Below are 27,156 nucleotides of genomic sequence, written 5' to 3' on the forward strand. Positions count from 1 at the left end.
TTAAAGGCATACTTCTATGATGACATATGATGTCATATAAAACATCTTTTGCATGCTTATTTTCTAGTTGTATAAATCCTTGGCGAGATGTCTTGAAGTTCTCATGCCTATATTTTCACTATTCTATTATTATTGTGTCTTACGAGTTCTCTGTATTTTGGATCACAGTCCTTAATCAGGCATGTCTTCATCAAATAGTTTCTTCTAATGTGTGGCTTAGCTTTTAACTATTCAGATCGTGTCTTTTGCAAACAGAAAAATATACTTAAATTTCTATTAATTTTTTTCAAGCAACATATTTGAGTCATATTCTCTCAACTCATCCCAGATGCTCTCTACCTCACTACCCAACCCAACTTCATGTTCTTTCTCTCTCTCAAAAACACCCACAAAAATAGGAAAAACGTGTTGGGCAACTACTCCTGGGTTTGGGACCTGACTTGGAGTATGTTGATGTGGGGACACCAGACATTGAGCAGAGACCCACTTCCCTATCAGCCTGGGAGTAGGCAGCTGTAAGACAATGTTTACTAAAAACATGTTTACTAAAAACAATACAATGCCTGGGGCAATAAGTTCCTGAAAAGGGCTTGCCCACAGGAACCACCCTGTCCTCGACCTTTTCCAAAGACTAACCGCATCTTCAGAACCACCCGTCACCACCCCTGGTGTCAGGGTATACAATAACCAGCCAGAGTAGGAATAAAAGAGAGCCTTCTTGAGGAACCTTCGGGTCTATGTGTTGTCAATCCCCGACACCCTCCACACATTCTCGGACACAGGCTGCGCAGCTGACGCAGCATGTTGATGTATCCAGGGATATGCCGGTGGAGAAAAATGAGTTTCCCTTTCCCTTTCCCAGCAGTTACAAATTGCAAATAGTTTCTTGGCTAGGGTTGGGGCTTTGTGCACTCTCCCTCTTTTGAGGTCTGAGATTCAGCTTGATTTGAACTTGCACGGGTATCTTGCATGCTGTCACTGACTCTGAGTGCACGTGTGTGTCCGTCCTGCTGTCTGGAAGATGCTCTTTCACTGGAGTGTCATCCACCATCATCTCACAGTCTTTCTGCCCCCTCGTCCTAACAGATGGCTGACCCTAAAGGGGAAGGAATGGGATGAAGACATTCCAATTCCCATTGTCCAGTTGGGGATCTCTTTGTCAATTGCCATCAGCTACAAGAAGAAGCTTCAGATAAATGTTCAACAATGCTCATCTGAGTCCCAGCCGGGTAGGGCTGCTTTGGGTCACTGGTAAAGGGGCTCTGTGGGTGGGCAGAGCCACAAAGGACCGAGAAGAACTTGAAGATCTTGTGTCTGCACCAAGAGGCCCAGTCCCTAAGGCCTCCAAAAAGCAGATTTTAATTTTAATGACATCCAGCTTATCATTTTTTCCTTTCACGGAACTGTTCCTGTCTACAAAAAGTCATTCCCAACCCATGGTCGTCTGAATGTTCCTATATGTTATCTTCTAGGAGTTTTGAAGTTTCATGGTTTACAGTTATACCTATGATTCATTTTTAGTTGATTTTAAGAATATAGGGTATGTAGCTGGATTTCAGTTTTACCTGTGGATGACCAGAGTGCTGGCACCATTTGTCGAAAAGCCACTGGACCTCCATGGACTTGACTTTTCTTCTTTGTCAGAGATCCTTTGGCAATCTTGCATCCATCTATGTCTGGGCTCTTAGGCCTGTCCCACTGATATTTTGTCTATTCTTTCATAATAGCATACTGTGTTGACTATTGCAATGTGTCTAGAACTCACTATATAGTCCAGATGATCTTGAACTTCTTATCCTACCACCTGTACGTCCTGAGTGCTGGAATTAGAGGCTCCAGCCTCCACCTGATTTCCATAGTGCTGGGTCTCTCTGCATCCTAGGCAAGAACTCTTCCAACGGAGATACATCTCCAACCCACCTTAAAGTCATGCAATGTCATTCATTCTTCTAACTTTGTTTATCTCTTTTATATTGGATATGCTGGATCTTTCATTTTTTATATCAACTTTAATTTTATTTTAATTCATTAAAGAAACTTGCTGGGATTTTTCTCACCTACCAATTCAGTTACGAAGATGTGACTTCTTGAAAATACTGATTTGTTCTACCCACACACACGATTCTCTATTATGTAAGTTCTCAAGTGATTTGTCTGTGTTTATTGCCTTCCCTTTCCTTTCCTCCTTCATCCTTTAACTCACATCCATCACCACAAATCCACCCAAACTGTTTGTCAGGTCCAGTGATTTCTATACTAAGTAAAACAGTAATTTCTCCATTTTCATCTCATGTGTCATTAGCAGCTGACATATCTGATCAATTCTCTCTCACAAAAACCAATTTCCTTTAGCCTCCTGGATTCCTTGACTGCCCTTTAACCCCTGGCCTAGTTCTTCTCAAGGTCACTGGACAGCTCCTCATTTCCCCAGATGTAAATGTGCCCTACAGAGATCCATTCTTGGACCTCCCTCTGCTATATCGAACTTATTACTCAAGAATCTTGCCCAGTCTCTTGTCTTTAAAAGTATCAAAATGGATACCGTGCTGCAGCTGAATGAAGGTGGATCACACCAGGTGGAAATGGGCATCTTTGCCTAACTTAACTTTCCATAAAATCATGCTATTGCTTAAAACTTGGAACAATACCATGGAAATTATCCAATGTTACAGGTCAGGGCTGGCCCTGCCCCAAGTACTGCTTATTAAATATGCATAACAGACCACTAATTTACATGTTCTCATTTCATAGTTTAAGACCTCATTCATTTCCTGTTGACACCTTGCGTGTGTAGTGGATGTCAAATGCAAAGTTTGATTTCTGCCACCCACCCCCAAACACATGTTCTCTGTTGTCTTCCCACTTTTTTAAATGAACATATGAAATGTATAGTTTTCCCAAAACATATGGACCCATGGTAATCTTTATAATTTATCACAGTAAGATAAATTATGACAGACATATACGTCATCAACTTCCACATGTGATTTTTTCTTACTAAGTTCAGAATTTCTACCTTTCTTTTCACATAAGTAACTTATTGACATACATGAGTCACCAGCATCACTATTCTTACATTTAGAGACCATCAGTAAGTAAAACAAAGGTCAACTGAACACAAGCACTGTGATATCTCAGCAGCTGCTGGGTTAACTGTGACAGCTTGGTGACTAACAGGCAGGTATTATACACAGCACAGTTACACGGGACAAAGAAATGATTTATGACTCAGGTCGGACAGAGTGTGACAGCGTAAGATTTCTCTCCAGAAAGGTTTGTAATGTAAAACTTTGGAGTGGTTTGTTTTCTGGAATTTTCTATTTTAAAGGCTGACCAGAACGAACTGAAAACATGGAAGCAAGCACGCAGACAAGGGGAGACCACAGTCCTAGGCATTCACTGGTCATCTTCCCGCCCTCCCTCTCAACTGCAAGCTCAGGGAGGGGAGGAACTTTGCTGTGTTCAGGGGTGTGGCCCTAGCACCTAGAAAACTGGTTAGCACACCGTAGGCATTCCATTTTCTGAGGAAATAACTCACTTTATGAATAAATATTATTTACAGAATGAATATGTGTAGGAATATTTGGCGCTTGCATTTTGTGGGATTATGGGAATGTTTTTTTCCTTTTTCCTGCTGCTAGTTCTTCTGAGTTAAAACAACAAAAGATCCCTGAGTCATGCTTTAAGTACGATACCGAGAAGGCTGAAACTGAACAGATTTTGGTAAAAACAGCCTTTGTTCTGATTTCCAAGTTGTGCAATCTAACGGTCACTACAATGCTCTCTGAACGCCTTTTCACAGACTCCTTTATTTCCCTCCACCTTTTTCTTACATGGAACTCAAAGCAAAGGGCAGATCCCAGTTAGAGGTGTAAGAAAGCCTGGCAGACAGAACGGCACAGCAGCACTGCCCCATCTTCCCCCCCCCCAGTCCTTTCCTGGGGCTCCCCTGGGAACTCAGGAATTAGGAACTTGCTCCTGTCTCCCTGCATTTTTAAACATGGTCACAAGCCAGATTTACAGAACCTTCTGAGCCAATTCTCCCTCTGCCTGATGCCCAGACGAAGGGCAGGACCATTTAGATGAGGTCATCATGTATCTCTTGGTAGTGCCCTCCTCCCCTGAGGACTGGAGAAGGGCCTACTGCATCTCCAATGATGGGATCCTCCTGTCTCTTGCTTGAGATTCTGCTCTGAAAGCAAGATTTGCTAGAACCTTTCCAATCTGGGAGTGTGTACACTTCCGAAGCATAGGACGTGTTAGAGACCACACAGACTCTAGAGCTGGTGGAGGCAGAAAATGGGCTTGAGAACCTAGTAAAGAACCGAAATACAACCGAAGAAGTGACCAACACTGTCCACAAGGACAAGGTGGCACATTGCTGTCGTGAGCTGTTTAAGTCCGTAAAATGAGAGAGCTGTTTTATTTTATCTGCGAAGCCTGTCCTTGATCACTTCATCTGACTGTCATTTCAACATCACCCAGAACTGCACAGTGACAGACAGCCACAAATCAACACAAACCTGAGCTCCCCTAACACCTTCCAATAGCTTCACATGCCCAGAAAATTCCAAGGGGCTCCTCGGAGCTGAGTCAGCTTCCTGAAGGTCAGGCTTGCCCAAGCCCACCAGACAAGTGTAGTTTTTCTAATGCTGTGTCTCCCCCTTCTGTTCAGATTTTCTAGGTCGTACACGATGAACTGGATCTTAATGAGCATTCCAAATTACAGAGAATCTCTGGGCTGTCTGTGCTTTTACACTTTTTTTTCCCTTCTTTTCTGTTTTCATAGTTTCTCCGGGAGTCAGCCCCCTCACCTCCAAGGACTCCCACTGCTCACCCTCTTCCCTCTTTGTCAACCTTTCCGTAGATTTGCCCACGGTACGCTCAGGACCAGCCCCAAGCCCACAAAGCTGCGGGGCCCACTCCCACACTTACTGGAACAATGCCGGAACTCAAAGCGGATGTGGGAGCCCCGGAACTTATCCACAGGAATAGGAAGTTTCAGCAGCTCCGACCACCTGGGACTGTTGTTGTGATAGAGCACAAAGGAATGGTACTCACTAGACGGTGGCTCTCCGGATCCAAAGGAGATAAAGTCCTAGTGACGAAACGTGGAAGTCAAAGTCAGCTTCATTTAGACTCGCCTGCAAGGGGTAGAACATTCCACGGGACATTCCCTCCCTATCTTTGCGTGTTGTTTCTGCATTTGCTCTGCCTAGTGAGGTGACTGGTTCCATTCTGAGCCTGTTGTTCAAGGCCTATGGTGCCAAGGGGAGTGCCCTGATGATGTGAGAACTCAACTCTCGGAAACCAAGCTCTAAGTCCACTGAGATTAGAACCTCTTCTACGATCCAGTGGGTGACCATGAATGCCCAGTGAAACTTTTCTCAACCTATGGGTCGGGAGCCTTTCACAGGGTTGCCTAAGACCATCAGAAAACACAGATATTGATACTGCGATTCATCACAGAAGCAAAATGACAGTTACCAAGTAGCAACCACAACATGAGGAACCCTATTAAGGTTTGCAGCATTAAGAAGGTTGAGAACCCCTGCTTTAGAACAGGCAGACATACTTCTCTACCCAGCTGGGCTCACAGAAAACACTTCTTCCAAGAGTGGGTCTGTTATTGCTTCCCCAGCCGACAAATAGAACCAAACTCTACTTTGACTAAAAAACATATAAAACTAAATGTGGCTATTTTTTTGTTTCTCCAATTGTCAGAGCAAAAAAGTAAGAAAGATTAAGTAGTATTAAAATACTGTATTTATGGAATGACTGCTGTAATAAAATTACTGATATACGTAGTCAGCAAAATGTAAAGACCTTTTGGTTTTCTAATATGTTTTCGGTGAAGGGTTTTAATGAACTTTAAAAAAAGGAGAAGAAAACTATAAATGGTTGGAAAAGAAAATGTTGCAACTCAGAAACTAAATGACCAGGATTAAAGAAGTCAAAGCAAGTGTTACCATCATACCAAAGGCCATCTAGCATCAACATACCTTCAAGGGCTGCCCGTTACTGTCTACAATGAACATTGTAACTTCCACATTTCGGGCCACACTCTTCCCTCCTTTCTCAAATTCTCCCCTTTCTACGGTGATATATAAATCATTCCTCATTTCACCTATTGAAAAGCAAAAGTAAGAAAATGTTACATATATTAGGACATGTAATACTCTACCAAGAGAAACTTTAGTATATAAAAATACATGGTTATGATTCCATTACAAATATAAAAGCATTCACACTTTTATAAAATGGTCTCTACCCTCGCTGCCAATACTGGAGGAGGACACAAGCTGGCCTCCTGAACCCAGTATTGCAACATAGCAAATGTGCATTCAGGAGAGCATTTAGGGAAGGCTGAGTAAGAGTGAGTTGCCATGCCACCATTTCCCAATATTTCCTCCATTTCATTTATGACAGCCCCGCAGAGGTAGCCCACAGAAGCCTGTATTATTATTTTATAGTCACACCGCTCTGTAGAGAGAAGAAATACCTAAGTGGAATGAAATGGCAGGACCTACAAAGAGTACAGTTACAAAATCTTTTCCAGAATTCACAGACAAAATTATCTCATTGCTGAAAGCATCCAGATTATTGCTTTTGAACAGATGTAGAATAACTCAGCCACACAATTAAACCCAACTTAGTATTTCATACCATCAACCATAAAACAAATGAGAAAAAGCCTAGATTCAAACTTTCTCAAGACACACACAAAGCATCTGTATTTTTACCGTTAGTGACTTAGACAACTGGGGTGTCAGCTCACATTACCCCTTTCTTACTACTCCAGAAACACAAACTGAAGCCAACGAGCGAACTTATGAAGGAAAAGACCGAGAGTTTATCAGTTGGCAAAGCACCATTATTGGAGACTAGGATGGGCTGGTATCTCGGCTTGCTTAATGGAACTTTCAAACATTTGATGAATAAAGCGGAATATTGTTTTTTAATTAAAAAACAAAACAACTTCTTCTAAGGAAGCAAACCACCAGAAGGAAAGACAGTAACATATATATCCGCTGCTGGGAGTTCTGTAAAACGTCCTGGTTAGAGCTGTTACAGAAAGCTGCCCTAGCTCTCCAGCACCGCAGGCAGGCACTGTGTCTAGTCCTTCCTCCACAAAGACAATGGCTCATGCTAGTCCCCCGCTGAGTTGTATACAGGCAGACATAAACCGTGTAAGGCCTAAGACACATTAACCCTTAACTGCCCTTTAACAGAGTATACAAAACATCCATTAGTGAAACACTTGGTACAGAGGTCTCATGAATTTTAGAATTCTCACACAGCTTAGAAAGCTCAACACCAGAAAACAATTAATTTACAAATACTGGAGAAAAGCAATATATTTCAACACATTAGCAGGGGGTGGTAGTACACACCTTTAATCCAAGCACTTGGGATGTAGACGCAAGTGGGTGTCTGTGAGTTTAAGACCAGCCTGGTCTACATAGCAAGTTCTGGGCCAACCAAGGTTACAATAGTGAGACATTGTCCCCACCTCCAATTATATTCTTTCAAAGCTTTTTTGTTTTAACTGCTTCCATGCTTTTCAATTTCTAGTCAGTGGCTCAAAAATTTCACCGGTTTGCTAGCTCTGTCATAACTGATCTCAACAACGAAGACATGTCTTAGTACTCATTAGAGGTCGGTTCCAGGAACTCTTACAGATACCAACATCTGCAAATGTTCAAGCTCCTTATACAAACTAGTGAAGAACTGACACACATCTCCTCACACATTTGAAATTATGTCTGTCCTATTTCCATCAATACCAAGTACATAGCTGCTATACTGCATCGTTTAGAGAGCAACAAAGAACAAGGAAAAAGGTTTGTCCGTACTGAATGTTTTCAATCCTAGGCTCACTGAACTCAAGGAATTGAGATATATATATATATATATACATACAGAGAGAGAGAGAGAACTATATATAACTTTTACTCTACACACACAAACACTCCTTTAATGATATTTACTTTAGAAATTCCATCACGGAGTCAACCACAAAGGAACTGGTTTTTGTCTGAATCAAGAGACCCGACACAAAGAGCTAGGATGCTAGTGGGCAGGGCACACTTGTTCACTGAACACGTGGAATGTCACTTGGAAAAAGATTTTCCCACTAACAGGATTTGGCAAATAAAGATATCAACATTCACACCAAGGTACTTAAAAGATGTTAACAGTTTTCTTGCTTTGTGGAGTAGGTAGCACTTCCCAGAGACTATGACAAATGGGGGGTTTTTACCTGGAGAATTTCTCATAGAGAATGGCCAGTCTTTCTAACCTACAATAGGGTTTACCATCCTGAAGAAATGACAGAGTGCTTTCTGCTCTCCTCTACTGGAAGCCACAGACACTCCAGCTTGAGCAAGGCAAGAGGGATGAGGGAGGTTTGGAAGGTTTGCTCCATGTCTGTAGGGTAGGCTCATAGAGATCAGGAGATGTGCTACCAGTGTCACACAATTCTCTTTCCACTATTCACAAAGGTTTGTGAGCACTCCCTATGTGCAGATACACTGTTCTAGACCCAGTAAATGCCACAGTGAACAGAGTAGATCTGTATTTAGTGAGTTAGACTTCTGTGTGCATGTTGTGTGCAGTGAATTCATGTGTGCATGCTTGGAAGCTGGGCATTGATGTTAGGCATCTTCCTCTATTTCTCTCCACCTTATTTTTGAGATTGGGTGTCCCACTGAACCCAGAGCTGTTGCCTTAGCAACCATGACTGCCCAGCATCTCCTCCTGTCTCCATGCCCAGTGCTGGGGCATGCCTCTCTCCAACCCTGGCTTTTATGCAGGTGCTGGGAATCTGAATTGCTTAGGCTTCTGCAGTGAGAACTGGGCTTACAGAGTCATCTCCCTAGGCCCAGTGAGTCATACCTGTAATAATAAGTAAAATGTGAAGCATGCTTTCCGATGGTTAGTGTTGTGCATTGACAGAAAGATGGAGAAGAGAGGTAGACAGTACTCACTGGGACAGAGGAGTGAGAATTTAAACAGATTAGTAAGAGGGCCCCCATGAGGACAAAGCAGAGTGGTATTTCAACAAAGGAGCAAGGTGATAAAAGACATTAGATCCTTGAGTCAATCCTCAGAGCCGACGGAATTCATGGTATCAGGATTCTTCTATCTCTTTACAACTAAAGAGATGCTGAGTTCAAATATGTCTAATGTCTTCAGGGTTATAAGACAATCAGAATAAGGAGACCAAGGCTCTATTCCCCTCTCTGTCACTGCTATTCTATAAACCAAGTCTACATAGGACAATAAAAGCAGCTGGAACTCTGGTTCCTGTGTTATTAAGACAGTAGAGAAACAAATGTAGAAGTGAAGAGAAGGAAGTATTAAGATGTTTTAAAAACATCAATATCATTATTATGAAATTTCAATATTTTATATTATCATCATCATCATTATTATTACTATTATTATTTTGGAGGGGGCATACCATGCTGAACATGTAGAGTTCAGAGGATTATTATTATTATTATTATTACTATTATTTTGGAGGCGCTCATGTGGAGTTCAGAGGACAATTTTTTGGATGCATTTTGTCCTTCTACCTTTAATGGATTCTAAGGATAAAGTTCAGGTCACTGGCCTTCATATAAGCACATTTACCCTCTGAGCCATCTTGCTGGCCCCTATGATGCCTTTGTTATAATGCTGTCTCTATGACTTACAAAAGAGCTGGAATAGAGTACATTCACACTTTAGCCGACCAAACCGGTCAAAATTCCAGCATGGATGGGGGCTTCTCCCTGTTGCATTGGAGGAGCTGTCGGCAGCTGATGGCTGCTGAGAGAGGAAGAGCCGCTGTCCTTTGGGGGACCGTAGCTCCTGGTGGCTTGTTCATGCCCCAGTGGATGACCCCACTCCCATGTGTATATGTGCAGCATGAAATGGATTCATGGGGTTATTAATTAAAACCAAAATTAAAACGGAACAGGAAGTTGGGAGGGAACAGGGTAGGGACACTAGAGGGAGAGAGAGGAGAGCAGTAGTAGATGGATGTGACTGATACATATCCTATAAACGTTTGACACTTTCAGTGAACAAACGCACTACAGAAAAAAGGCAGGGGAAAAGCTCATCCGCATGCTTTAATACTCTGCTCCCTCCCCACTGTTACCAGCCCGTGACACCCTCCCCACGCTCCTGCAGGTCCTTTAGACTGAACAAGATTCCTTTGCAAAGAGAACACAGGGTGAGAAGAGCATTGCTTCTGCTGACATCCTACATATGCCTCCCCCAGGAATTCCTCGGCTTGCCCTGGTCCAATACCACACGGTGCCACATTTTCCCAAACTCTGCAGAAGGAGAAGGTTGAAATGAGTGTTAATTAAAATCAATGTATTTGAGGACTCTGGTGAAAACTGATAAGCCCAACTGGTGTTTGGAATAAGCATCTCGGGTAATTAGGAGACAAGCTAGAAAGTATAAAATGGAGTAACAGTGCCAGCGTGAGGAGCTATTTCTTGTGACAATGTTTATTAACACTGCAAAGGTCTCAGGTTCATTACTCTGCAAATTTGACACGTATGACACTCTCCTCATTAGCAGGCCTACTGGCTAGGAAGCCCGTGCATGCATAGAGATTTCTCAAAGTATTGGAGGCAAGATAAAGATAAGGTCTTACCAGCGGGAACAAAGCGACAGCACTGGCTTAAAGGCCAGTGCCACTACTACCAGTCTTACATAAAAATTTTAAAATTCCAAAACACCTCTCAAGCCTCAAGCACTGCTGTCTTAACAGTTTTAGACAAGGGGTATTTATTCCACAGCAGCAGTAGTCCCAGCAACATGAGCAGCAACAGTTCACTTCGTCACAAAGCACTTGAATGTCTGGTTAGATCTTCTGCATTCACAGGAAGGCATTTTCCGTTCCATTTTATAGATGGAACTAAAGTGGAGAGATTATGATGTGTGTGCAAGGCACTATCACTAACTCTCAACAGAGAATCCAGCCGTTGTCACAAGAGACTTGGGCAAGAAAAGTATTCATTACAGGCCATTCTGCATTGGTCAGGCTAGTGTTGAAATACTGTTAGTTCTGAGAACCATCCCTGGTCTAGCCTGATCAAATCCCTCTCTGGTCAGTGGCATCCTCCTACCGAAAGGATACCATCTCTCCACATGAGCAGGGGGTCAGGTCTACTGTAAGTGATGGCGTCTGTGTGAAGCACAATCCTCACTACTCTGACCAAAGCTTAGTGATTTTAGTTAAATTTAGAAAGTATTTTTACAAGCTTAGGCAGGCATTGAATTTGTATCTTCTTTCCTCAAGCTTTAAGTAACTGGGCTGAGAGGCGTGAGGGATCTTGACCAAGTAGGATATATTTTTAAGGACGATGAAATCATATCACACTACCTCTAATCTACTTTCTCCAAATGAGGATTACTGCAGGTTTAATTCCGTCTGGTAATGTGCTTCTTTACCAGTAAGTAGTAAAGCATAATGCCTATCTTCAAAAGACTGAAATTCCCTTTAAAAAGAATAAGGGAAGCATATTTATTATATTCTTATCCCAGACATATAAATCACCAAGTTCTCTGCAAAATAAATTTAAATAAATCAAGTTCAGTATCAAAATTAGTCTCCGGACCTCAGTTCCTGACTCTTCCTCGTACCCTGACTGCTAACCTTAGCTCTTTTTAGGGTTAGAGGCCCCAAAAGTATTAATGATGGTTGCTAAAAAAAGTAAGTTCTGCCAATTTCTCTGTAGGAGCATGTCTTCATGGACAGGGCACAAGCTGGGAAGATGGTATAGAGGGACCATGATGTCTACAAAGAAAGATCTGTTAAGAATACTAACCTAGAGGAAGAATGAATGTTTAAAGGGGCGAGGGAAGGAGGACAGCTTTTCGTGACCTTCCAGACACATCAGTAAATTTTGTTCCAAGATGTCTGGTGGAATTAGACTTTCCTCATGCTCAGAATGACCTGGGCCTGGTTTGCATGTGGTCTGTTAAGACATTTAGGGGCAGGCTGTCCAACACAGTAATTTCTGCCATGTGGTAACCGAGCAGTTGAAATGTTACTGGCTATAGACAGATGTGCTGTGAATGTCCAATGCTTAGCAGAGAAAGTTCGATACTTGCAAAGATTGAGATTGGAAAAGTGTGAATAATAACTCATTAGAGAAATTCTATATGGATTACCTATCAAGGCAGTATTCTGAGGTGCACTGAGTTAAATAACATATGCTGCTAAAATTAATCTAACCACCTCTTATTTCTTTTTGAACAGTGGCTCTTCATTGTTTCAAATTACATTTGGGCTCACTCAACATTTCTGTGGGCAAGCAGAGGTTTAAAAACTTTGCTGCCCTCCCTCAGAGACCCCAGCGTGAAATTCCTCTTAGAGACAGTATTAGGTTGGTAGACCACAATGATAAGGCATCTTAGAAAGTGGCTTTCTGTACCTGGAAATTGGTACACTGAAATAACTAACAGTAATAATAATGCTTATAGAAAACCAACAGGCAAGCTGACCCACACACAGACTTGAAAGCACAAAGGCAGACTCCGCCTCCTCCTCCTCCTCAGTGTCAGGTGATAAATGATTCCCTTCCATAGTAGCAAGGCCAAGGGAAGAGTTTCTGCTTCCAGGTTTTCCAGTTTCAAAAAGAGGCACCAATTATATCCTGTGAGCCTGAAAGAGAGTTCTGTGTCTGCTTCTGACTCTGTCAAGGGCACAGGCCATGTGTTTTACAGAGGGTCACCACTGTGTTAATGAACCTGGTCTTCTTGGAAGGAGATGTGCCTTGCCTACCCTGACCCCATCAGAACTCGGGATGCAAATGAACTTTGAAGGACAGTCTAGAAAATGAGGCGGGAGGGGTCATGCCTGCAGACTGTCCACAGGACTCTGAGATCAGAAACGCTGCTCATAAATATTTTCTCACTGGAGCATTCGACTCAAGTTTTCACTAAGCCACTGTCGAGAATGAACTGGCTGGCATGGAAACAACCAAGGACAGTACAGCAACGACTGTGTTTCTCACTGTAAAGATTCCTCAAGGTCTGAAGGCTGTTCTCTGACGTTAAGTGCATACATGCATCTCTCTTATCTCTATTGCGTTTGGAATATTAAGAAGTCGATGAAGACAAGGGGACAAACAAAGAATGAACGATGTGCTTTTTTAAAAGTTTGTTTTTTCTGTAGCCCAGTGCTGTGCGGATCTGTGTGTGTCTGGAGGGACTGTCGTCTTGGGCACTATGACCCCTCCATTACAGAGCACTGCCAGAAAGGGACATAAGCCAGCCTCATTCCTCATCTCCTTCCATTATTAATACCAGACAGAAGCCACATGAGCACAGAACCACCAGATAATTCTTCAGCCAAGGAAGAGCCACCCTGTTTTACAGTTTCCACTTCTCGGTGACACTGCCCAGGGACCAAGACGAGGAATTCTCCCAGCAGCTGGCCGCACTCTGCTCTAAATATGCTTTTTATATTAGATTTGCCCATCAATTTGCTTCCCAGTAGGATGAATGTTTTTCTTCTTTGTTAAAGAGGAAATACCAGTTATTTATAGCAACTTGAGGAAATAATGAGTGGTTGCAAGAGCCACTCAATAGCATGTCATCAAGCAAACAGATCTATGAACAGTCATTTTCCACAACAGCCCTGCAACATGCCTAGACAGACTAGGCCGGGTCATTTCAGAAAACCTTCCAAACTGCTCTCCAGCCTTCCCTGCACGAACACATTTCAATCAAGGGAGCCCTAACTGGTGCGCTGGGCAATGCAGAGCAGTTTGGGTCTTTTTTTTTTTTTTTAAGATTTATTTATTATGCATACAGTGTTCTGGCATGCAGGCCAGAAGAGGGCAGCAAATCTCATTATAGATGGTTGTGAGCCACCATGTGGTTGCTGTGAATTGAACTCAGGACCTCTGGAAGTCTAGCCAGTGCTCTTAGCCTCTGAGCCATCTCTCCAGCCCCAGTTTGGGTCTTTTCTAAGCCATTCTACACTAGGTCTCAGAGCTGGGCTGTGAAGTTGTCCCTTGGAGCTGCAGCGGGTGCTTTCTTTCTGCACTGAGGAGAGAAATAACTGTGAAGGGGCTGGGATCACTAGTTCTGAAGACCCTGCTGTTTGAGTAATAAAAGAGAAAAATATATAAAGTAAAAAAAATCACTCAATATATAATATATTCTTAAGGTATATTAAGATAAAAAGTTTCATTTTTAAAGCAGTACTGAAAAGCAAAGGAAGAAATCAAATACTACATCCTGTGATCATCACCTCCTTTACTGTTCAGATGTACACATTCCGATCCACACCTTTTAAAACTTGTTTACAAGTCCGTAGGTATTCACAGAAACAAGTTGGCCTGAGCTGAATTTTTAAACAGAATTTCTAATAATATGTTGATTATGTCTATATAACTCATGTTTTGTGATTATAATATATTGTTCTCCATGTTAATAAATAAAAAATAAACAAAAGCTCTATGAGGATTACCACCTAACACTGTCTAACCTTCTCCACAAAGAGATACAACATTTTTGGATGCTATCTCAGCTTTTCTTGTTGTTATAGTCGTAAGTGAAATGCAGAGATGGCCACTAGTTACTTAATATCCGACAGTAATTTTTATCTTGCTCATTGTCACATAAACCTCACTTAGTTTTCCCACGTGGCCCATGGACCACATGAACTCTTCAAGCTGACAACCTGAAGATATTTTCAAATGTCAAAACCAGAGAGTATATAAATACTTCATCATTTTGGCGCATACCAAGTCACCTACCAGGCATGATAATGTTAGAAAAACCCAGCTTCCGTGTTATGGATACCCCATGAGAGAACACTGAGGAGTACTCTCTTCTGATTTGTTCAATGTCTCCGTGTAGCAGCTGGAGGGAAACCGCCAATCCTAAAACAAGGGAGACACACATGAGTCATGGAAGAAAAGGAACCACGTTCTGTAAGACATCAAAGAGCTTCAACAAGCTCAGGCTCACGGTATCCGGTTTTACCAGCCACACAAAACTGATAGAAAGTAGAAATGACCTCTGAGTAACACTTCAATATCAACACTAGAGTTTTCCAGTTTCTAGGAATTGGAGAATCGTTGGTGGAAAACTAACAGCAAGAAGCAGGCTTCTAGTCATGGCACCCTGTCGTGCAGTCCTGGCTGTCTGGGACATACCTCTCCACCAATGCTTACTCTTGAAAAAGACCATGGGCAATGGGATCAAAATAGAATCTATTTCCTTTTTCAACTTTACAAGGCCTATAGATAATGACCTACCAAATGTTAGAAGCCTGATAACAAATCTTAAGACATAGGCATTCAAGGATTTTTAAACACAATGGTATTTACTGAAATTAAGGCAACAAAGGTGATTGTAGTAAGATTGAGGCTATGCTCTTACTACAATATAATACAGAAACTCAAAACGGTATTATTTTCTGAGAATGTATTAGGATACAGGACACTTTGACAAACCAACAGGAATCTAGTGAGTAGCAAAAATATGTTTTTCTTTTTTACTCCAATTACAGTGACATTATCATAGCAGGAAATGCAAAAGATAATGTTTACTTCATATATAATTTTCTCAATTCTCAGGCGAAAACTACAAAAAGAAAACTAATGTGAAAATGCTAGTATGTACACTTCAAAGACATGACATCTCTTTCAATCCCTTCCTCCTTTCAACGTTTTAAAAGAGGAAAACCAAAGGCACCTCCCTGTATCAGCAACAGAAAGTGAAACCTCTCAACGTGACTTAATTTTTAAAAATAGTGCCTCAATTTCTTTAGGAAAAAAAAGAAAGAAAACCTGGACTCAATCTAAAAGTGAGTTTGGATAGTGCGGTGAAGAGGATAATAAGTCTGTCCCTGATCATCTTTAATCCATATCATTATTTGTCACCACCATTTCCTGAGTTACCCACCGTCATTAATTTACAGTACTACAATGTCCTCCAAAAACGTTACACAAATGACTTCAGTCACCCTGTGATGGAAAAACTACAAAGTATCCACAAGGACTCTCCTTTTATTCTCCCTGAATAGTATGAGAAACACAGACCAGTGAGAGGTGTTGTTGAGTTGCTTGCTCTAACAGAGAGGCGGTAACAAAGAACGACAAAGGATGCTATCCAACAGAATGTCTCAGGGAAGGGCTGTGCGAGTGAAGTCCGGCAGGCTTCAGGACTTTGACCCGTTCCCCATTTCTAGGTAACTTGCCTTACTGACCCTCACCCTACCCCATCCTCTTTGAACTGGGTACCCGAGGGCAGGAGAGAAGGGGGAGGGCCTGCTGTTTTATAGTCTGTGGAATGAAGACGGGAAGGGCAGCCGTAGGACAAGTGGATGGACTGAAACTCTCAGGGAAGCCTCAGGACACTTTGTGGGGCACTATTGATTCCTTTCAAAACTCAGAGGCTAGGAAACGAAGACCAGGTGGCGTGTTCTAATCCATCTCCCCCAGCAGCCATTCCTGCTGACTCGTGACCCTCCTCAGCCCCCACCGCATCACAGCCAGTTTTCTTCCCACCAGGGTCCTTTTGCCTTTAACACCCACACCATCACCATTAACCTCTCCAGGAGCTGGGATTTGTAGAAGACCCAATGTGTGCCACACACAGTTCCATAAGACAGTTCTTCCTGTTGGGGAGGGCACTGTTCAAAGATCCCAGAATTCTTAGATAATAAGATGCACTGACACAATTCTTGATATTTTGTGTATTTTTTTCAAAATTGTCTTACTGGGAGCTCTGTGGAAGGATCCGGTCAGGGATATCTGCGACGCCATGGGGTAAATACAAAGGAAGGGGAAGATCCCAACAATAATGAGAAACCAAAGAGATCGTGTTCTTCAGGATAGGGGCAGGGCCTAGGAAAACTGAGTAGGATGGTTTTGTTCAACGGGGGCTGCATTCTCTTAGCCTGCAGTCTTCTCCTTGCCTCCACCCTTTCTCCTCTCTCCTTCCACTCCCCCTTTGTAAAGGCAAAAGTGAGTTCTTCTTAGAGAGTCAGATAATGAAAAAAAAAGCATCTAGTCACGTATGACGGCATCCTAGAGAAACTGAAGAAGATATGAAAACCTACACCCTCAAGAGAGAAGTGGATGGGGGAAGAACAAAAAAGATAGCAGGGGAATGGTCAACGTCTAGACAGCGAGTACCATAGAAAGGAGAGAGGGAAAAAGACAGAAAGGGCACTAAGGGAGCAGCAGCCAGGTAGAGAACGGAGGAAAGAATGCCAAAGCGATGGGGGCACAGTGGATAAAACAGTGGGGGAAAAGAAAATCACTTAAAGAGTTGAATGCACTCTAGAATTATATATATATATACATACATATATATATATAATAAAGCCATAGACGTGTTTAATTTCATCATCCTAGTGATAATAATTGGTGATAGTATCCTAGTGATAATAATTGGTCAGTAATCGTCATTCCCAGCTGACCCAGGTTCTCCAGGACGCTGAATGCATGGCGAAGAAGCAGAAGGGTGAACGGAATGGTAGGACTGGCTGCGCTACAAAAACACATGCTCTGCCCCAAACCTCTAGGCTTCCCCACAAACCATACCTCCTAACTAAAGAAATGACAGTATGTAATTGGAGTAAAACAAAACAAGCAAACAGCGTGAGCTGCCAGCAGCTGGCCTGCAGGAGCAGCTCCACAGAAACATGATGGCATTTCTATTCATTTTGTCATTGTAGAAATTGTTGATCTAATTTTTATAGTGGTCCTTAGTTACCATGACCTTACAACCACAAGGGTAAAGAGACGAGTTAACAGAACAATAACACCACACTGGGTAAAAGATTACTCATCGCTATAAAAAAGACTCTTGACAAATATTTACATACCGACATAAAAAAAAGTTAAACTCTAGTTGAATGATGATTGCCTGAGGATGAGTGGGACTGGGAGAGGAGTAGGGAACTTGAGAAGATTTGTTTAAGGGATATAAAATCCCTGTTAGGTAGATCTTGAAAGTTCTCACCACAAAACACGTAAGTATGTGAGATGACATATGAATCAATTACCGTCATTTATTCATTTCACAATGTAAGCATGAATCAAAGAACCACATTGTACAATGTAATACTATGAAAAATTTGTCAATTATTTTTAGTGAGCACAAGGAAAAAAGGAAAATTCCTTAAGGATTCTAGATTGAAGGCTAGCCTATCCTCATAGGTCTAGTCATTTATGACCCAGGGCAGGCTCACAGAATAGGGAATTGTTTTTCTATCCCCAACCTTATCTCCTACGTTACCACCTAGGCATCCTACCACCTCTTAGAGGTGACTACTTTGAAAGCCTCGTCTGCACATGCTTTTGAATTCCTCTTTGAAATGACCAGTAGATTATGGTGTAAGAAGGCACATGACAGAATACAAGGCTATATACCACAGAATTTCTCTTCCTAGGGAACTGGTAGGTCAAGATTCATAGGCATAAATAGACTATAAAGTAGAACGGGCAAAGTACCTGAAAGGAATATATGGGAAATTATTACTGAAAGGATTTCCAAGTTGAGAGAAAAAATTAAAAGGGCTTTATGATAACCTATAAAACTAGCTGAAGAACTAGGCTACTATTTTAATTTTAGAAAATATGTAAATGATGTTTATGTAAATGATGTTTTACAACCTTTCTCTCCTGGCCCTTGATGTAAGTCCTGGCTAATCTTCACTGTCAACCTGACTAGGCTGAGAATCACCTAGGAGACACACATCTTTGAGGGTGCATCCAGAGAAGTCTACCTAAAGAAGAGAAGTGCCACCCTGAATGTGAATTGCCCCTCCTACAAACCAGTGGGCTGGTGTCTTGGCCTGAATAAAGAGAGTAGAGAGAGAAGGCAGGTTTAGCATCCATAGTCATCTCTGTTCCTGCCTGAGGAATCACATGTACTCAATGGCCTCCTGTTCCTGGTATCACGCTATGATGGATCACATCCCCTCTAAGATTATGAGCCAAAATAAATCCCTGCTCTTTTAAGCTGCCCCTGTTTTGTCACAGCCACAGGAACAGTAACCGAAACTAAGTTTCCAAAATGAGCTGGCTCTGGGAGGAAATGATCCTTTACTTGAAGAAACGTCACCATTAAACAGCTTTCACATCAGCCTCGACATTTGAGCTCCAATTAGAAAGAACTGGTATGTAATTTTAAGCAAAAGCATAGTCATTAATTAATGTGGAGTCTGCAAACAAACACAAAACAACCCTGGAAGTGCCTCACGCATTATCATGGCCAGCAAACAGCAGCAGTGTGGAGAAGAGAGGCCAAGGCTCTGCAGACTATTTGGTGGCTCTTGTTCTATGGTGATCAGAGCTGATTCATTTTAGAAGATGTCTTTTTTTAATTCCTGAAATTCTGCATTTTTATATTAAAAGTGGCAAGCACAGCATGATTATAAGTAGCATCCAGAATTAATTTTTTGTTACATCAGCCATTTTGTCACTAATGAACCAAATAACATATATCTGTGAATACCCAGCAATGCAAAATGAAAAATCATGACAAACACATTTGCTAAATGCACGTGTTATTAGGTGTGCTGGGACAATACAGCTGCAGGATGCTGTTTCAGGGTCGAGTTCTCTGTGCTTTGATTTCCACCTCCAAAAGAGACAATGACTTCACTTTTACTAAGTTCTCTAGGTAAGGCCTGACAGGAAGTGCTGCGGTAACTATAGCAGAACCGGTTGAGACTGAACTGCGGTCTCTCCTTATTCCTCCCAGCCACGAAACCAACAAACTAGGTTGCATGTTTCCCAACAGACACATATTACGAAAGCATTCTTTTTATCCAGGCGTGGCGGTCCATACCTGCAAGCCTAGCACCCAGGGGGTGGAGGCAGGAGAATGAACAACTCAAGGTTGTTCTCAGCTACAAAGCAAGTTCAAGGCCAGCCCTGGCTATGCTGTTGTGCCCAAATTCTGAACCCCCAAATCACCAAGAGGCCCATTTCAATGCAAAAGCAAAGAGTCTTTTATTGTAGTTGTTTAACGAGCTAAACCCATTAGCTCAGGCCCTTCATCCATCCACCATGGTGAATGACTGGAGAAAGACCCTGAGCAACCTGGAGGCAAGGATCATAAGGGGAGCGTCTAGGGGTATGAAAAAGTCTCAGGATTGGAGCACTTCCAAGTTTGGATGATCTGTCCTGTGTTGATTGGTCAACTGGTTGCTATGGCCCATAGGCCCTCCTAGGGTGGTTGCTATGCTCTGTAAGTCACTGTTGTGTGCACTGTCCATAAAGCACACCCAGAGCCGTAAAGCACAGCCCCGCCAGCTAACTTCTGATTGGTTTCTTGCCACGAAGAGGGCATCTGACCTCCTAGTGACCAGGGCAGGAGTGGCAAGGTCATCCAAGCACATGTTAGCCTGTCATGGCTGCTAAAATGGGGGACTGGTCACTACAATGTGAGACCCTGAAGTAAAATAAAACTGTAGGAAGTAATAAAATACAAAAGGAAGGAGGAAAACGTTTACCAGGCCTGCCTTCTTACCCCCAGACAGAGCCCAGGGTTTCCTGCGTACGCAGGTCCATATTCTGTGGAGGGTTCTGAGACAAAGCTGCCTATCAGCATCGCAGCTCTAACACAGAAGACGAGACAAGATGTAACTGGGACACGCAATGTACACAGAGAGATGGGAACGTGGAAAGATCCCTACTCGGGTTTTCGGGTATTTCATCCAGAGAGAAACAGAAGCTTGGAACAAGTAACAGATTTTGAACCCTTGAGATGTTCAGCCTGCCATCTGCTAAGCAGGTCTATGACTTCCTACTACACTTTTGTGTTTTTTTTCTATTACAGAGTTTTCTTTGTTTCACCTTTTCCCGTCTTCATTTCTAATAGCCAAACGGCAGATTGGTGTACAAAACTGCAAAATCACGACTAAAACCAATGGGTTGGGTTTTCTTACTTTATCTATTTTTATTCTACTCTTCTGGGAATCACATATTCTATTTCTACTTTAAGATGCTTTAATACAAATAGTAGACTTCAATCTGTATTTAATCAATTGTTTACATCTCTTCCTACAATGGAGGATGGTGGGGTGGGGGTGGGGGTAGGACCACAAGATCTCCGCGTTTCTAGGGTGGGCATCTCTTTAACTCGCTGTTTGCAGCTGGGTTTGACTGCATTTCCTGCCAGGTTGCCATTCTCCCTGCATGCTCTCATGACTCACTTTATTTTGGCTGCTAGACTCCATTCTTATTTCCATTCTTATTTTTTCCTTATAGTCACTCCTACTACTTCTTCCAGTGAAAGTGGATGGAAGGTTTTCTATGACTTTATTTGAAACTGGAATCACTTAATCCTCACTTTGAAGTTATAATGTGGCAAGCAAAGTTGGCCTTTTTCCTATGGCAATTCTTGAGACATTCCATGCCATTCAGACCTTTACAAACGCTGAAACTGCTTTTAGGGGGCAGAGAGGAAGTCAAAAATTTCCTCCTGGGTTTTAGTTTTGGCGTTGGTGTTTGGCGGTTTCACAACTTATCTAGGTAAAACTTTAATTGTATCTACCCTCTTTATGATTTCTTTTTTAAAAAATCTCAGCACTTCCATTTTTGCAAATTCTTAGCATTCAAATATTGCAGCTCTTTCTTTTACTCTTAGCACCTTCTGGAAGCCCCATTAGACACACACTGGTCTTTCCATTCATTTCTCTATATCTTTTAAGTGTTTGTTCAGATTTTTTCCATCTCATTACCCCTTTGTGCAGAATTCTGATTGAATTAAACTTTAATTTTAGTATATCGATTCATTTTTTTCAACTGTGCTCATTCCCTAGCTAAGCAGCCTTATTATTATTTCAATGACATTAAAAAATATTTTTTCATTGTATTTAGGCCTCTAGGACCATTAGAATCTCAGATACAGACTTTATTTGCTTTTTAAAATATGTTATGCCAGTGTGTAGAGTAATGCCAGCAGAATACATACTCAGTCAACATCTTTTATGCATTAGTTTTAAAATCTTGTTATTTTATATTATGATTGTCCTGCATTACAGCCTAGCTTTTTGTTGATGATTTCTTGTCTAAAATTACAGGATGCTGTGATTCTCATTGGCTGCATCTGCTTCCTCTTATTGGCAATTGAACCCTGTCAATATTCTTGGGTGGATGTTGCTTCCCCCATAGTGGTCCCGCCCATTTGAATGTGGAAATGGCAGTGTACAACTGTCACATATTTACTTTTTAAAGGCTTCTCAGCTGGGAGTAGTTTTATTTTTACATACAAAGTTTAAGCTTTGTAAGCATGAACTTTCCTAAACTATTACATTAATATAAATCCAGACTAAAAGCAAAGGTCAATGTACCAAGGAAGAACAATTCTGTACATCGTCCTTTAAAGCCAGACAGCAGCTTCCTAGGGCTTAGCACCAGAGGACTACTTACTTGGTCTCTGGCATCATCCCACATTCCTGGGTCGGTTCAATTCCCGTGCCCCTTGCCAGAGCCCCCATCTTACCAGACCAATTACTTGAATACTGTTGTTCTAGATTCACTTGAGCTTCACCTTTACATATAGGGGCAAGCTTTCTCTTTCTTCGAACTTCAATTCTCCACTTTTTACCATGTCTGTACCCTCTGCCCTAACTCTACACTGGAGTAAAACCAAGGCCTTCTACTTACCAAGTGAGTTTGGTCACAGACTACACATGCTCCAGGTTTTGTAAAATCAATTCATTTAAAAATCCTTGAAGAAAGTATAATAGAATACCTCCAGCGGGCTACTGAATTGGAATTGTAAATCAATAAATCAAATAACCAGTCAAAAATATTCTAAAGATGGAGGTTTAGGGGACACCAACTTTATTCATGCTTTGTTCAAAAAAACTACTCCTTCCTCCAAAATTTCATTAATGTACCAAGTTAAAGTAAAAATAACACCTCCATATTTATGAAACCTTGACTTAAGACACATAAACAAATTAAAGACTAATATTATACTTTTTTTCTTTTTTCCAAATGAAGTCTCGTCATATGGTTCTGGACAGCCTGGAACTTACTGTGCAGACCAGACTGGCCTCGAACTCACAGAGATCCACCTGTCTCTGCCTCCTGAGTGCTGGGATTAAAGGCATGCACCAGCACAACTGACTATACTATTGGTTTTTACTTTCTATTCTGAGTTTCTAAAAAAGTTTGAAAGATTATAAGATATTAAAATATATACTCTATAAATAATGATGTTAAAAATACCTGAGCTAAGAATAGATGTACTAATCACGCAATGAAATTTTCACACACAAGTTAAAGGGTATATTACAATCCAGAAATAGTTATAAATGAATCCCCAAACTGAAATACTGAGATAATGAAAGGAAGAATATAGTTTGTGCATCTCTAATAATTTTAATTTATTTTATTTTCTTAATTAGAAATGTCATGGATTTTGATGATTCAACTCTAATGGTCCCTCTTTTTCATAAAAGTCAGCATTTAAAAATACGAATAAGCTAAAAAAAAAAGGACTCCAAACTGTTTCATTTAAGTAAGTTCAACAGTGAGGCTGGAATTAGGCTCTTCATTTGAATTCACTCATGATATTAAGAAACTCTTGCACATTTAAAAATATTCCTATAAAACAAAGGTCTGTGAGTGGCATAGAACCAGAGTAGGCCAGACACTCATTCTGTATAATTTTAGTAGTGTAGGTGAGAAATAATGAGGGATTAATATCACAAATTGCTTTAGACGATGAGGCGCAGTCTCAGCAGGCTGCCCTGAGCACAGAGACTGTGGAAGTAAACACATAAATCCAGTCCCCAGCAACTTTCCCATCTCTTTTTATTAGTTAGCATAACAATCCCCAAACCTCAGGCTTGGCACCTTTTAAGTACTTCTGATTTTTCTCTAGGTTATATTTATTTTTCTTCCACAATGGATATCCAACCCCTCTTTAATTTTGGCAGTTTGTGCAAAAAATTCAAAGAACTCATATTCCCCATGAACTATTGCATTTCTAAGGCACTCTAAAGCACAAGGAAGGTGCTCATGTTGGACGGAAGGGGCTCACACTGTGAGCGGAAAATGAGAAGGCTCTTAAGAATCCTGTGTGATAAGGATTCTGAAAGTACATCAGAGGCCTGGTCCTCAAAGCCAGGGAAATCATAAAACTCCCTTAGGGTTTGACAAGCACTTCCAACTCCCTACTGTTTCCCTCCGATTTAGCTCCAGGAGGCAACAAAACAAGCTTTATGTATCTTATAACTGACAGTATGAATCTTATAATTTTTATTTTATTACTCACAAAATGAATACTTATGAAGTGTTCACTAGTCATTAAACACAGGACATTGTAAGTTTCACATTAAAATGACAGTAGCATATGTCAAACAACTAGAAATCCTACTCTAGGAAAAACTATGCTCACCTACCCAACTTCCTGCGTTCCATTTCTCATGTGTTCCACTGGAATTTCCTTCATTTTAATTGTAACTGTCAGAAAATAAACTAGATACTCTGGTTATAAAGAAAGTTTGTGCCGGGCGGTGGTGGCGCACGCCTTTAATCCCAGCACTCGGGAGGCAGAGGCAGGCGGATCTCTGTGAGTTCAAGGCCTCCAAAACAATACAGAGAAACCCTGTCTAGTAAAACCAAAAAAAAAAAAAAAAGAAAGTTTGCTGCGGATGTTAGTTGTGGAAAGGTAATATTCAAGCTTTAAAAGAGAAAAGAATCCTCACACCGCCTTTAATCCCAGCACTCAGGAGGCAGAGGCAGGAGGATCTGTGTGAGTTCAAAACCAGCCTGGTCTACGAGAGCTAGTTCCAGGACAACCTCCAAAGCCACAGAGGAACCCTGGTCTCAACCTCCCCCCCCCACCCCCTCTTCCAAAAGAAAAAAAATTCCTCACTGGAGTGCCTAAGTAGCTTGCTTTTCAGTTGGCTCTAAACCCCTTCAAGTTGAGCATCAAAATTAATCATCATGCTACCCAGGGTCTGGGCAGGGTTAGCCCTTCCCACTGGGCTCTCCTAACACGCAGTGGGACTACAGAAAGCATGGGCACTGTCTGCTGACTCTAACTGTTGCTCCACAGATCCCCGAGCATTAGATCCAAAATTAAGGAAGTGCTGTGTTTTCTCTGAGGAAGTAGTTAGTCAATGGCTAAAAATTATAGAGAAAATAAGACAGCACTGACACACAAATCAATGAATGTCAAATGAAGGAACAGTAGAGAAATCTAACATTACTTACATTCACAGAGTCTTATCCAGAAAGTAAATGTATTGGCTAGAGATGGGAGCTAGAGAAAAATCCATTCTCATCAGAGGATGACACCATCAGAAGCCTTTAAAGGTTTCTCTTGGCTGTTGTTTTCCATTTCAACATTCCAGTCTTTATTCTGATTCCCATAGCAACATTTTCACAGCACACACAGGCTATGTCAGGTTTTGTTTATACCTATTAGTTTAGGGGTTTTATGTATTTGTTCATTCTTATAGTACCTAATATTACCTATTTTTATTTTTTCATAACACCAAGCACATAAGAATCTACTGGCTCAAAGTCATATGTATGTATGTATGTATGTATGTATGTATGTATGTATGTATGTATGTATGTATATATAGTGCTCAGAATATGCTACCCCCAAAGAAGGAATTAGACCTTCCTTCCCTGCTTTAGTTCCATGAAAGGGATCAAAAACATGTCTCTTCATGCCCCAGGAGAACATCTTCATATGTAGAAAAGAAAGTTCCATCTTTAAAGAAAGAATTTAAAGAAGATACCAGAAAATGGAAAGATCTCCCATGCTCTTGGATAGGTAGGATCAACCTAGTAAAATGACAATCTTGCTAAAAGCAATCTACAAATTCAACTCAATCCCCATCAAAATACCAGCACAATTCTTCACAGAACTTGAAAGAAAAATAATCAACTTTATATGGAAAAACAAAAGACCCAGGATAGCCAAAACAACCCTGTACAATAAAGGAACTTCAAGAGGCATCACCATCCCTAACTTCAAGCTCTTTTATAGAGCTATAGCCCTGAAAACAGCTTGGTATTGGCACAAAAATAGACAGGTAGACCAATGGAATCGAATTGAAAACCCTGTTATTAACCCACACACCTACGAACACTTGGTTTTTGACAAAGAATCTAAAATTACACAATGGACAAAAAAAGAAAGCATCTTCAACAAATGGTGCTGGCATAACTGGAAGCTGACATGTAGAAGACTGCAGATAGATCCATGTCTATCACCATGCATAAAACTTAAGTCCAAATGGATCAAAGACCTCAAAATAAATCCAGGCACACTGAACCTCTTACAAGAGAAAGTAGGAGGTACCCTTGAATGAATAGGTACAGGAGACCGCTTCCTGAATATAACACCAGTAGCACAGATACTGAGATCGATAATTAATAAATGGAACCTCCTGAAACTAAGAAGCTTCTATAAGGGAAAGGATACAGTAAACAAGACAAAATGACAGCCTACAGAATGGGAAAATATATTCACTAGCCCCACATCTGACAGAAGGCTGATCTCCAAAATTTACAAAGAACGCAATAAACAAGTCTCCAAAACACAAAATTAAAAAGTAGGGTGCAGAACTAAATAGAGAATTCTCTATAGAGGAGTCTAAAATAGTTGAGATATTTGAGAAAGTGCTCAACATCCTTAGCCATTAGGGAAATGCAAATCAAAACAACTCCGAGATAACCATCCCACTCCTGTCAGAATGGCTAAAATCAAAAACACCAAAGACAGTTTATGCTGGAGAGGATGTGGAGAGAGGGGAACACTCCTCCACTGCTGGTGGGAGTGCTGACTCATACACCCATTTTGGAAACCAGTATGGAGATTCCTCAGGAAAATGGGAGTCAGTCTACCACAAGACCCAACAATTCCACTCTTAGGCATATAACCAAAAGATGCACATTCACACAACAAGGACATCTGTTCCACTATGTTCATAGCAACATTATTTGTAATAGCCAGAATCTGGAAGCAATCTAGATGCTCCTCAACTGAAGGGTGGATAGAGAAAATGTGGTACATTTACACAATGGAGTACTACTCAGTGGAAAAAAAAAAACAATGGAATCTTGAAACTTGCAGGCAAATGGATGGCACTATAAGAAACCATCCTGAGTGAGGTAACCAGTCACAAAAAGACAA

General features: G+C 41.3%; 1 protein-coding gene across 1 annotated transcript in view; it reads right to left on the reverse strand.

Moving 5' to 3' along the window:
- Nucleotides 1–27,156, reverse strand: part of Dock4 (dedicator of cytokinesis 4) — a 370,554-nt gene that overhangs the window by 128,716 nt on the left and 214,682 nt on the right. Inside the window, 3 exon segments of the mRNA XM_040743206.1 lie at nucleotides 4,936–5,098; nucleotides 6,003–6,127; nucleotides 14,778–14,903. Of these exon segments, the coding sequence (XP_040599140.1) occupies nucleotides 4,936–5,098; nucleotides 6,003–6,127; nucleotides 14,778–14,903 (414 nt within the window).

The sequence above is a fragment of the Mesocricetus auratus genome, unplaced genomic scaffold (assembly GCF_017639785.1).
Source record: "Mesocricetus auratus isolate SY011 unplaced genomic scaffold, BCM_Maur_2.0 Super-Scaffold_15014, whole genome shotgun sequence".
NCBI classification, from domain to species: Eukaryota; Metazoa; Chordata; class Mammalia; order Rodentia; family Cricetidae; genus Mesocricetus; species Mesocricetus auratus.